Here is a 12,643-nt window from a genome sequence, read left to right on the forward strand (position 1 = left end):
TGAACCTGTCTCCTGTTTGAAAGTGCTCTATGTCGTGACGTGCTGGATGCATGGGCTGATAACGATGGATGAGGGAAAACGGGCAAATGGGAGCTCAATGAACGATGAGTCCAACCGTATATCTTGTTAACCAATGAGACCTAGGAACTGAGAAGAAAAAAGGACAAAGAATGATGGAGAGGGAGGACAAATTAAATTCAAGTCAGGTACAGAGAGTGAACTGAAAAGGGAAAGAAAGGGAAGCTCGGATTCAGAGGCAAAGGAAAGGAAATGCAGGAATAAACAAACAATTATGGGCTGCGTAGAATGGGCCTCAATGGTTTCAGTTTTTCACATTGAACCAGTGGCATTGATTGGTTATCCTGAAGAATTTTCAAGCTGGTCAAATGTACTCATTAGAAACCCTAACTCTTTGCAGTGTGTACAATGAGCAATTAATGTACAAATCCACCAACAGTAACATTGAGACAAAGGGTAAAATGCTGTTTGTGGGAATTAGGCAGTGTACGTTCTGGAGATTTGTAGCTTGGATCTAAATACTCATCTCCTGGACCTACTGACTGATTTGTGTATTAGCAATGCCTTGTACTATTGACACACTATAATCTTTCAGAAAGATTCACCCCAACACATCACAGAACAAAATAGATGGCAATTGACTAGTGCTCTTAAAAGTTGATATTGTTCTAATGTAAGCCTACTCCACATTGACTACATGATGATGCTGGAGGAACAGGCCAGGCAGAAAAGCAGGCGGTCAATGTTTCCGGTCGGGACCCTTCTTCAGGACTGAAGATAGGAAAAGGGGAAGCCCAATATATGGGAGGGAAAAGTAGAGCAGTGATAGGGGGACAAAAGAGGGGAGGCAGGGTGGGCACAAGGTGGTGGTAGGTAGGCGCAGGTAGGAGATAGCGATAGTCAGGTGCGGGGGAGGAGGGGAGAGCTGATGCACCGGGGGATGGGTCAGAGGTAAGGAGAGAAAGGGAAAAGGGTGGAAACAGGAGAGATAGGCTGGGGAAGGGAGGAAAGGAAGAAGCATGGTTAGGGGCAGTGGGAAAGTGGGAGAATTCAGTGTTCACGCCGTTCAATGTTCCCCTCCACTATCAGGAGAATTCCAAGTGCAAACTGGGGGAACAACACCTCATTTTCCGTCTTGGAACCTTGCAGCCTAACGGCATGATCATTGAAACAAACAACATTTTTCACTCATTATTTAAAGTGCTGATGCAAGAAACCTTTCACACAGAGGGAATGTTTTATCTCTCTTTGTATAAGTGGAACAACTTTATGCAATCACTTATTCAACCATTGAGTCCTGCCAGGGACTAGGTTACTTATTAGCTGTGGTTCATGCAACCACTTCACATTACTGCAATGTTCTCTCCACAGAAACTTTCATAAAGATCAACAACGATCTGGCCACTTTACAACATCTGCAATTCTTTGGTACCCAGAGGATTCCTTTGATTCTTTGACACACTGAGTAACAGCATTATTGTGGTTAGTGAAATGTCAACAAGCACACACAGAGGCTTGGAACATGCAGACCAATTGAAAGGCTTCATTGAAAATGTCACTTGTGATAAAATCCAATGTTTCAAATCAGATGGTTTTAAACCAGAAGATTCGGACACATGTTGTAGAATAAAATTACAACTGAGTTTCAGCAAAGATGTCCCAATCACAGAACTTTGCAATAAAGCAGGAGTTGACCCACTGTGCTTATAGTGTGATAACTTGATCCAGGGATCAAGTAACAACAGACATACAGAGGGTGGGGAAAGAGAGCCTTTGCTCACGACTGAGGGGAATGCACAGCCCTTTGGAAATATCGTTATAAATAATTGATCTTGGACGACCCAGGTGAGCACCAAAAATAACAAACTAATCTAACAGCCAACTTTGGTCTGTCAAGTTCTGGGTTACAAAATGATGTTCCATGCTGGAATATCAGAATATCAAACACCCTTGGAATAGATGCAAAGAGACTTTATTTCAGAGTAAAGATACTTCTACACCGATCTGTCAACAACTCTCCACTGCCCCCACCCATCACATTGCTACCTGTGAGGTCTTGCTATGCTCAAAGTAGCTGCTGTGGGTTCCTACAATCCAAGAGTGAGTGACGTGGCTGTGGAACACTTTGGGACTTGCTGCGAGTGGGGCAGGTAATATGCAGAGCCAAACCATTCTTCTCTGCATTTGTCTGATGAGGTTTGAAATACTTTATAAATATTAAGGTTCACAAGACAGTTCTGGGTTCATTGAAAGGGATTTGATGGGCACCTGAGAGAGGAGAATTTGCAGGGCCATGGGAGAGAACAGGGAATGGGTCCTGTGGGTTTGCTCTACATAGGTTTGATGGGCTGATGTCTGCCTTCTACGATTCAAAGTCCCTTTATTGATCTTGCTTGCTAGTAATGACAGAGCTTCAGCTGTCCCTCCTGCTCCTCCTGGTACGAAGGCAGACAGAATGGCAGATGCTGAGCCAGGCGCTTCCTTTACTTCTCCAACCGCTGCACTGTGATTCCTTGCTGCCTCGAACCACCCGTGGTGGATTTACACCACAGCAGCTTTAAACCAATTAGTGGAAAGAAACTCTTGCATCCTGGGATGGGAAGGCTGGGGACGGATCAAGTGGATTTCACATAAGCCTCTGGAATAAAAGCAGGGAATGCTGGAAACACTCAGCAGGTGAGACAGCACCACTGGTGAATCAAGGTTAACATTTCACATTGATGACCATTGATCAGGACTGTTTTGTCTAAAAGTCATCAACCCCTCTCCACAAATGCTGCCTGGCCTGCTTTGTCTTTTCATTATTTCCTGCTTTTAGTTCAGATTTCCAGCACCCTGTAACAATGGAGTTTTGAGGAATAAAGAGGTGATCTTAATGAAATGTGCAAATTCCCTACAGGGCTTCATTGTGGAGGGTGTTACCCCTGGCTGTGCAGTTTAGAACTAGGGGGCATTACCTCAAGATAAGGGGGCATTACCTCAGGATAAGGGGGACAGTCATTTAGAAACATGAAAAGGGGAAACATCTGCCATTGAAGGGTTGTGGATCTTCAGAATTCTTTACCTCAGAGGGCGATGCATGATCAGTGTGAAGTATATCCAAGGTTGAGATGGATGGACCTGTGGGCACTAAAGAAATCAGGGGCTGATTGGGGTGGGGGAGTCAGAGTCGAGTCGAGACAGAATGACAAGCAGGTTTTGAAAGGCAACTGAGCCTGTACCTGCCCCCTCCCCCTTCACTAAACTTCTTTTGTTGCAGTCTTCATGACCTCAGGATGCTCTGATGCACTTACAACCCACAAAGTGCTTTTCTATAGCAAAAAAAAACAAATTTTCGGGGAAATCAGTGGGTCAGGCAGCATCTGTGGAACAAAATGAACAGTCAACGTCTGTGGTCAAGACCCTTCATCTGGACAGATGCTGCCTGATACATTGAGTTCCTCCAGCAATTTGTTTTTTGCTCCAGATTCCAGCATTTACATTCTCTTGGATCTCCAAAGCACTTTTCTAACACAGTTACCGTAGTGATAGAGGAAACACAGCAAACAGCAAAGTTCCACAAGTAGCAATGTGTTAATGGCCAAGTAAACGTTGGCCACGACATGGCAATCTCCACTGCTCTCCTTCCATGTGTTGCCATGAGACCTTTTACACCCACTTGAGAGGGCAAACAGGCCCTCTGTGTGTAACCTCTCATCTGTCAGGCAGCAACTCCAACTGTGCCGCACTCCCTTAGTGGTGCACCCTGCCTGTTGGGATTCTAGACTCAAGTCTATAGGGTGAGACTTGAAGTCACAATCTTTTGACTCAAGCGAGAGTTTGACCAACTGAATCAGACCATTGGAGCCCTTGACTATTAGTATTTATACTCTTACTATGCACATCTTTTTGATTCTGTTATGTTATCATTTACCAGGCAAGCATTTGGAATGGTAAACTTTATACCCAGGAGGTGTCCCTCTCCCTGTCAGTGAGTTTCTCAAATCTTCAGATGGGCATTAATAGTACCCTCACCTTCTAACCCTCCCCTTGTCTTGGTCCAGGACTGGGACATCTTTGCACAACTCATTGCATGGAAGGCAAGGGCTTTTCACTCAGTTAGGCAACAGGTTCAATGAAGCAGGGCATTCCCTGCAGGATGTGGGGTTGGAGATGAGGGATGTCCGAGGGGAACAGAGTTTTACCTTTGTGTTGCTCTCCAGGTCAGTTGTCCACTGCGTGTGGCGGCAAGGGCAGAACATTGCAAACAGTTAAACTCATTGGGCAGTGAAAGAAGAGAAAGGAAACACAAAGGAAGGCGGACAAGTCACACTCAAACTAAGGAGGCAGTCGCTGAAAGATCAGATTGTCACATGTCTTTCCCTCAGTGAAAGGTGGGAAGTTGGAGGCAGCTTTAACTCAACCTGTTCATTGGGAAGCTGCTAGGATCAGGATCAACCTTGTTTTACATCCTACCCGATTTTGCTGTTAATATTGGGTGAGTTTCAAAACCAGCTCTTTGTCTCACCGCCATCTCCTGAGTTACCCCATTTCAGAGCTATGTTAAAGTTTCTCCCAATTTTGCTCTGATTTACCCACAATGGCTTAAATCTTTCAGATGTCAACCCCGATTTTATCCCTGCCCTTTGGCTGCAGGGGTCAGAGCTGTTTCTGGGAACTCTTTGCATGTTAACCGGCCATTTACTGGGTTTGCGATAGACTTCCACTTCCAGACCAGTTGGACCTGGTTACACAACAGAGCTGTGGCCTGATGATGTATTGGTGACATGCTCATGTCTTGACTAAGACCAGCTAAGCCCTGCCTTGCTGGAGGAAGCTAGTGGCCAAAAGAAGCCCAGCTGAGACTTGCTGGTAGGTCAGAAGGAGTAGGTGCTCCTCTGGAGTGTGCAAGGAGCAGGAATGTTCCTCCTGGCCACACAAAGTGCCCGTGCACCTCCCCTCCCCTCGGGCCAGCACTTGTAGCTACTCGAGTTCCTTCTGTCCCACTGTCTGTATGTCAGCCCCCAGTCTCAGGGCAGGGCCTCGTGAGGGGGCAGCAAACCATGGCCTGGGAATTGAGAATTTCCTGCGATACATCACCCTCCCCCCTCTTCCCGTTAGAAGCAGAGGTTAACTTTTTGCTAACCTGTGTATACCCAGAACTCTGGGCAGCAGTGGGTGAGTACTGGGGGGACTGAAGCAGTGGGAAGCTCAGCCTTTAAAGATGCACTGACTTCCCTCTTCCCTATGTTTGTTAATCTGTTGGTAGTGGTTGGCCTGCCATTGCTAATCTTGTGCTGCTACCCAAGTCAGTTTTAAGGAAATTATTTCCCTCAGTTCTGAGGCACTGTAAACCCTCAAACCCAGCTGGAGGTGAGGGGTTTGGCTGGTTTGAATCATTTTGAAGTCTTCAAGGGGAAAGGAAAAAATGACCTTTGAAACACTGGGTGGGCAGGGGATGACAAACTGGAGAATAGACGAGTCGAACTTGGAGTCCCACATCCACATTGTGCCATTTCTCAAGAGGTAACAGATGGCAAATCTACAGTGAGCATGGTGTTCAGGGTTAGCCACAGGGTTCAGAGTTTGGCTGGACAAGGAGTTGCTAGCCAGAGGAACAGGTTGATCTACAAAGCAAAAGACAGGTCAACAAAATGGTCCATTCAGGTCTTACCCGTGTAAAAGATTGGAGACTTGCTTCGGATTTCCTCCATCTTTTGTACAAACAAAGAGTTCATTTCGCGTTGAAGGGTGCCTGGACACTTCGGGGGGTCATGTGCCAAGTGGTATGAATGCTCCAGACCACCCAGACCCTCCAGGCTATCAGACTCGGGTGAGTCACAGCCCTTGGTAGCGGCCTCCGACCGGTCGACCTCTCCGCTGCTGCAGCCGACACTGTGGGCGATCTGGCATCGCCACCTCTGCTTGGGTTGGCATTGGATGGCCTGCCTGGGGGATATTAGCCGTTCGTCCTCGGAGGAGGCACGCTGACCTGCCCGCTTGGACACTGCCAGGGCAGCTGGCTTGTAAACGTGATCTTTCCACTTGAGTTCTAGATCTGGGCTCTCCCTAGAACCAATGACGCATTTCATGCAATTGGTGGCCATGCCAATTCTACCGCAGCCATTTATGGCACACCTGGTAAACACTCCTTGCCTCTGCTCCTCGGGGTCCAGAATGCGCACTCGGTTTGCCCGCCTTAAAGGCTCGCTAAACACCACACCCGTTGGCATATTAGTCACACGTTGCTTCTGACCTTCCCCCGACCCCCGGCTCGTCCCCTTACCTTTAAAGGCCTCCGTCTGCACCTCCCTATCGGTGCCTGCCCCTTCAGCACCTTCTGGAGCAGCCTCGGCGCGTTCAGCCTCTTGCTCGAAACGAGGCTGGGAGGTGTCGTCAGACTCACTTGCTCCCTCTGAGCTGCAGTCTTTGGTGTCTAGAACAATGTGCGGGAAGCCCTTTTTGCCCTTCTGCTGCCCTTTGGTGGGAGCGCTGGCAGTCCTGCGGAGGATGTGGCTGCTAAAAGAGTGTTTGCGAGTGAGCATTACAGCAACATGACTGTCGAGCGAAGCTTGCTTTGGATTTCTGTGGAAAAGCCCCTTTAATCCCATGACTTGCTTGATCTGTAGAACAGACAAACAAAAATAAATACTCACTTTGAGAATTAATCTTAGGCTCAGGTGACTGAAAATATAACAGTGGGTCTTTCTGAGGTGAGGCCCATTGAATCAATGGATCGTACAGCTTTGAAAGGGGGCATTCGGCCCATTGTACACGTGCTTGCTCTTCGTCGGGATTTTCCAATTCAATCCATTTTTCCTACACTTTCCTGCAAATATTTTCCTTCTTTAAATGTTGATTCAATTCCTTCCTGGAAAATTCCAATTATTGTTGCTCTCATGACCCTTTTGGTCAATTCAGTGCAAGATTTGTTGTGTAACAGGACTTGTGCAGGTAGTCAAGGCTGACTGCATTTTAACAGATGCACATTATACACATAAGCTGATGAATGTACATGATAATGAAAGGGCCTGTGTTCCAGTTGTCCCCGCTCTAGCCCCACATCCCTGTTACGATTAACCAAGTCCCTTGATTACTGATCTTCCTGCAGTGTAAACACCTCCCAAAGACATATGGGTTAGGAAGATGTGGGCATGCTATGTTGGCGCTGGAAGCGTGGCAACACTTGCGGGCTGCCCCCAGAACACTCTACGCAAAAGATGCATTCCACTGTGTTTCGATGACTAATAAAGATATCTTATCTTGTCTTATCTATCAAAATGCTTCATCATTTTGAACATCTCACCCTCGACTTCTCGACAAATGTCAAGCATTTGTATTGGCCTCAGTTCCATTGGATGGGATCTTCAGAAGAAGGTTTCAAGGAGCGGCAATGCCAATTCCCCTCACTCCACAGTAAGATGACACTTGTGTGTATGGGAGTGATACAGTGACACAGCTGCTGCCCACGGCTCCAGTGACTCAGATTCAATCCTGTCCTTGGGTGCTGTCTGTGTGGAGTTTGCATGTTCTCCCTGTGACTGCATGGGTTTCCCCCAGTGCTCTGCTTTCCTCCCACATCTCAAAGACAAGTGGGTTGGTAGGTTATAGAGCTAGACAGCACAGCACAGAAAACAGGCCCTTCAGCCCGACTTGTCAATGCTGACTAAATTGCTTAACTGAGCTAGTCCCATTTGCTTGCACTTGGCCCATATCTCAATAAACCTTTTCTATCCATGTACCTGCCCAAATGTCTTTTAAATGTTGTAGTTGTGCCCACCTCAGCCACTTCCCCTGACAGCTCATTCCATATACGTACCATCCTCTGTGGAAAAGTTGCTCCTCAGGTGCGTTTTAAGTCTTTCCCCTCTCACTAAACCTGTGTCCTCTAATTTTGAACTCCCCTACCCTGGGGAAAAGACTGTGTGTACTCAAATTATCTATGGCTCTCATGGCTTTATAAATCTCTGTGAAGTCACCCCTCAGCCTCCTACACTCCAAGGAAAATAGTCCTAGCCTATCCAACCTCTCCTTATAGCTCAACCCCTCCAGTCCTGGTAACATCCTCGTAAATCGTTTTTGCACTCTCTCCAGTTTAATGACATCCTTTCTATAGCAGGATGACCAGAACTGCACGCAGTACTCCAAATGTGGCCTTTCCGATGTCTGGTACAGCTGTAAGTTGAGGAAGTTGTGGGCATGCCCTGTTGGTGCCGGAAGCGTGGTGACACTTGCGGGCTGCCCCCAGAACACTCAACGCAAAAGACGCATTTCACTGTGTGTTCCAATGTACATGTGACTAATAAAGTCTTGTCTTTTCTTATCTAAAAAAACTTGACATCCCAACTCCTGCACTGAAGGTCCTGACCAATGAAGGTCCGGATAGCAGGGTCACCACCCTGTCTACTTGTGTTGCCACTTTCAGGAACCTACGTACCTGCACCCTTAGTCTCTCTGTTCCACAACACTCTCGTGGGCCAAAGGGCCTGTACTGTGCTGTAATGTTCTATGTTCTCTCCAGAGCCCTGCCACTTACTGTGGACGTTCTGCCCTGGTTGGACTTACCAAAAGGCAACACCTCACATTTATCTGAATTAGACCACTGTAAATTATCCCTGGTGTGTAGGTGAGTGGTAGAACCTGGGGGGAGGGTTAATGAGACTGTGGGAAGAATAAAATGGGATAGGCGTAAATGGGTGTTTGGTGGCATGGACTAGGTGGGCCAAAATAGCCTGTTTCCGTGCTCTGTATGTGTAGAACTCTCAAGGTTACTGCTAATGACTGGCACAGCCTACAGTACTCCAGGCTCAGTGTGTCTTATCCTCTAAGTTATTCCTCTCATAGTCCAGTGATTCACAAAGATGCAGCCATGTTAACAACATGCCTCAAGCTGCAGTGTTGCAGTCTGTGAGTCAGTGGGTAAAGGAACATCCACACTTTCTGCCGGCATTTGATTCCAAGGATGGAGACGTCTAACATTACTGCATCCCATGATAGAATGTGTTAAGGTGCTGCTAACAGTGGGATTGTAACATAAATTCCTGCTCTAACTGGTTAAAGATCAGTAGAAACTGGTCACTGTGGCTTAACCCTGCTGCTCCCACACCTGGCTCTCTGCCCTCCTGACTTGGCATCAGAGAATCATGCAGCACAAGAGGCACTGTTGTATCTGTGCCAGGTCACTGGAAGAGCTGGGCTGTGGCTCCACTGCGTGTGCACCATTGAGTCCCCTCCACTGGCTGTGTTTGTGAGGAGCCCATCTCCAGAAGTGTTTCGCCCACCAATCCAGAGGTGTTTAAACCTAATGAGACGGTTTTGACCCTTCCCTCACCAGCTGCGCAGTTTAGTGAGTGCACTGATCGCCTCAGCAGAGCCCTCCTAGTGTCACAGGTGTAACTGGTGACTTCTGGAGATGGTTTCAGATCGAGACACTGATGACAGACAGCACATCTGCTGACTCCCCAAAGCCTTCCCACCAGCTACAAGGCACAAGTCGAGAGTGTGATGCAAACTCTTCACTTGCCTGGATGAGTGCACTACAACAACAATTAAGCTCAACAGCATCCAGGACAAAGCTGCTCATGTGTTTGGCAGCCCACCCTCCCCACAACCCTCTCGAGCAACATCGCTCCATGGCTGCGTTTAAAACATACACTGAATTGTTCACCAAGGTTTCTCCTGTCCCACTCCCTGCTCCACCACCTGCGAGAACAGGGGCAGCATGGCAAGTCCATCAGCGGCAGTTTCCATTCTGAGCCACTTGCTGCCCCTTCATCATCACTAAACCCTGGAACTCCCTCCCAAGGCAAAATAGAAGCAGCTTCGTCAGAAGGACTGTAGCAGTTCAAGGAGGCAGCTCACCACAACCTTGGCAATGACAGATAGGAATGGGAAATAAATGCTGGTCTTTATTGGTGGCTCCTTTTACCTATCTCCTTCTTTTTATTTACATTGATTTCAAAGTGTATTTGCAATGATACAGGCTGAAAAATTGCCATTACCAATTTTACAAGAGCAAATAAAGTCTAAACTACTCCAGTCAATGATGGGGCCAGCTGAGAGATTTGATGTAGCTTGATGGAACAGATTGTCAACGTATAAACATACACACATGTATATAAACACACACACACATGTATACACGCACACATCCTCCCTTTCGCACAGACACTCATTCTCACACACACATTAATGATATTCAATCACACTTTAGTTCCATCCTTTGTAAGCCCTATGTTGTTTGCAGCACTGCAGCCTGTGAACAGTGCTGTCACTGGGATTTTAGCAAAGGTAGCAGTGGGTGTGTGAAATGTATGGACAGTGCCCACTCAAACTGTGAAAAATGTCAGCAGTACAATTATCGAATCAATCCTGCAAAGCTGGCTTGGGTCATGAGGGAACATTTTGAGCTATGTAAAACTGAAGGGTGCTGTTGTGGTTTACAGGTCTGACAACTGAACAATTGGAGGTGAAGATGAATTAAGCATGTCACTCCAGCTGCGTGCTCGGCAGGCCTGGAAGATTTTGGCTTAAGAGGGTCTATCTTCCTGAGGATAATGAGACTATTGCAGTTTACGGTGAAAACTGATGGGAGGTCCTTAGAGCAAACTGCAGGGAATCCCATCAATTAGTTAGATGCCAATATTCAAATGAGGCATAGATGTACCACTGGAGTTGGCACTGGGGAGCTACCTTGGGTTTTTTACACTCATGGGGTAATTTTAACATTTTAATAAACAATCTAGCTGAAGGCCTCATTCCTCCAGCCTCTCGGAGACTGGAGAATAGGCTTCTTTCCAGTTTTCAGACCACCACAGATCCGCTTCACAGACAGCGGCAGAGGTCCTTCAGCACCAAGGAAAGGCACATTAAAGCGAAACTGCCAGAAGACTCCCACACCATATCTTGTCTGGTCCACCCACCGCTCCCATCACCCAGTGGAAACATTTGATCGCCTTCCTGGCCCAAGGTGTTTTACAGGGAGGAACATCTTCACCCACATAAGGGAGAAAAGGGGCAGATGGTGTAGGGTGGTGGAGGGAGGGTCAGACCTGAAACTGGCTGGGCTGGAAGAAGAAGTTCAGAACATATTGGGCTGAAACATTGAGGATTAGAGTTGTGGTCAGGATCCTTAAACAACATCGGCAGAAGTTGTGGGTAATGGCATTAAATGCTTCTTAAAGCAGGACCTACCTGAGAGAAGATCAACACCTCAGACTTCCTGTCAAGAGATCAGCTAAGTCAGGTTCCCTTTAACCAACTCTGAAGCAAGCCCCCACTGTTTTGGCAAGGCCTGCTTTAGTGTGAATGGTTTGTGCTGTTCACAGGCCTCAGCTACCAATAACTTTATATTGTTGATGCCAATACATAACTGCACTTGTCCAGCAGCTTCTGTGTGCATCTATCTTATACACACAGAGAGCTCCCAGTACAAACTTTGGAAACTGTGCTACCTCAACTCAAATTTCCCAGTTACTGGTTTTAGATTAAACTTATTTGGGTAATTCCTAAAATAGTCGCACTATTTGAAAGGCCGCTTGTATTAGACAGGGCCTTCAAAGTACTAAAACCTTACTGGAGCGATTATCAAATGAAATTTCACACTGTTACATTAGAGATATTATTCAGTCAAAGAGTTAGCTTTTAGGGAGCATCTTAATGAAAAGAAGGAGGCAGAGGACGAGAGAGGGAATTCTAAAACTTCGCAATAGCGGAGCAATTAAATTGGGGATGCACAAGAGAACTGAGAGAGCGCAGAGGGTTGTAAAGCCGGAAAATGTTCTGGAGAATGGGAGAGGAGAGGCCTTTGGAGAGAATGGAAAACTAAGAAGAGAATTTTAAACTTGAGGCATTGAAATGGAGTAAGTCAGGAAGCTCATCAGCAAGAGTATGCTTCACTCTTTCTGAGGGACAGTGATTGTGATTGGAAACATCAGGCATTAGACCATCTCCAAGCATCAACCCAGAGTGTGCAGCCCATTGTTGTGCAAATTACTCTAACCCAGGGCTCATTAGGCTCTGAAATAGAGTAATCATTCCCTCTTTATATTCCATACATCATGGTAACACCTAGAAAATCCACAAGGGAAGGGAGGGAACAGAGAATCCAGTTCCTCAACTTCCACAGCCACATCATCAGGCCAGTCCTTCCATTCCCAGCAACCATGCATTTAAGGGAGAAAATAACATTCTTGTTCTGGAGCACACACTCTAATATGGAAGATCAGCATCTATAATATCTGCCTCAAACAGACATCAAGTGCTGTTGGAAAGTCATCAACTCGGTGAAAGATGCCCTTTGGTTTGCCCGAAACTTGTTGGTCTTCCAGCACAGTGGGATATCTGGTAGGGAATGCTGCCACCTGGCACAGTCCAGGCTGCAGGAGGTCGTGTTGAGGGACGCACTGAAGCTCGGTGCAGCCAACGCTAGGTCTCTGTGGGGAAGGACCACAGTCTGGGCTCCTTCCGCTACTGCACATGGAGGGGCAGGGTTCGGTGGGGATGTCCCTCGAACGATGAAAGGGGTATCACCTCAGGGAGCCATGTGAGTGGCATGGTGCCGGTTGTTTGTGTTTTTTCTTTAGAAGTTTACACTACTGAACGTAACAGCCATGAATGTAAAAGTTTTTTGCACTGTTTCTTCCTT

At 46.9% G+C, this 12,643-nt stretch overlaps 1 protein-coding gene across 1 annotated transcript in view; it reads right to left on the reverse strand.

Annotated features, from left to right (window-relative positions):
* Positions 1 to 12,643, reverse strand: part of plch2a (phospholipase C, eta 2a) — a 231,998-nt gene that overhangs the window by 9,796 nt on the left and 209,559 nt on the right. The window contains exon 23 of the mRNA XM_052039505.1: positions 6,284 to 6,620. Coding sequence (XP_051895465.1) covers positions 6,284 to 6,620 — 337 coding nt within the window. The remainder of the gene's footprint in view (positions 1 to 6,283; positions 6,621 to 12,643) is intronic.

Source organism: Pristis pectinata, chromosome 26 (assembly GCF_009764475.1).
Source record: "Pristis pectinata isolate sPriPec2 chromosome 26, sPriPec2.1.pri, whole genome shotgun sequence".
In the NCBI taxonomy this organism is placed as follows: domain Eukaryota; kingdom Metazoa; phylum Chordata; class Chondrichthyes; order Rhinopristiformes; family Pristidae; genus Pristis; species Pristis pectinata.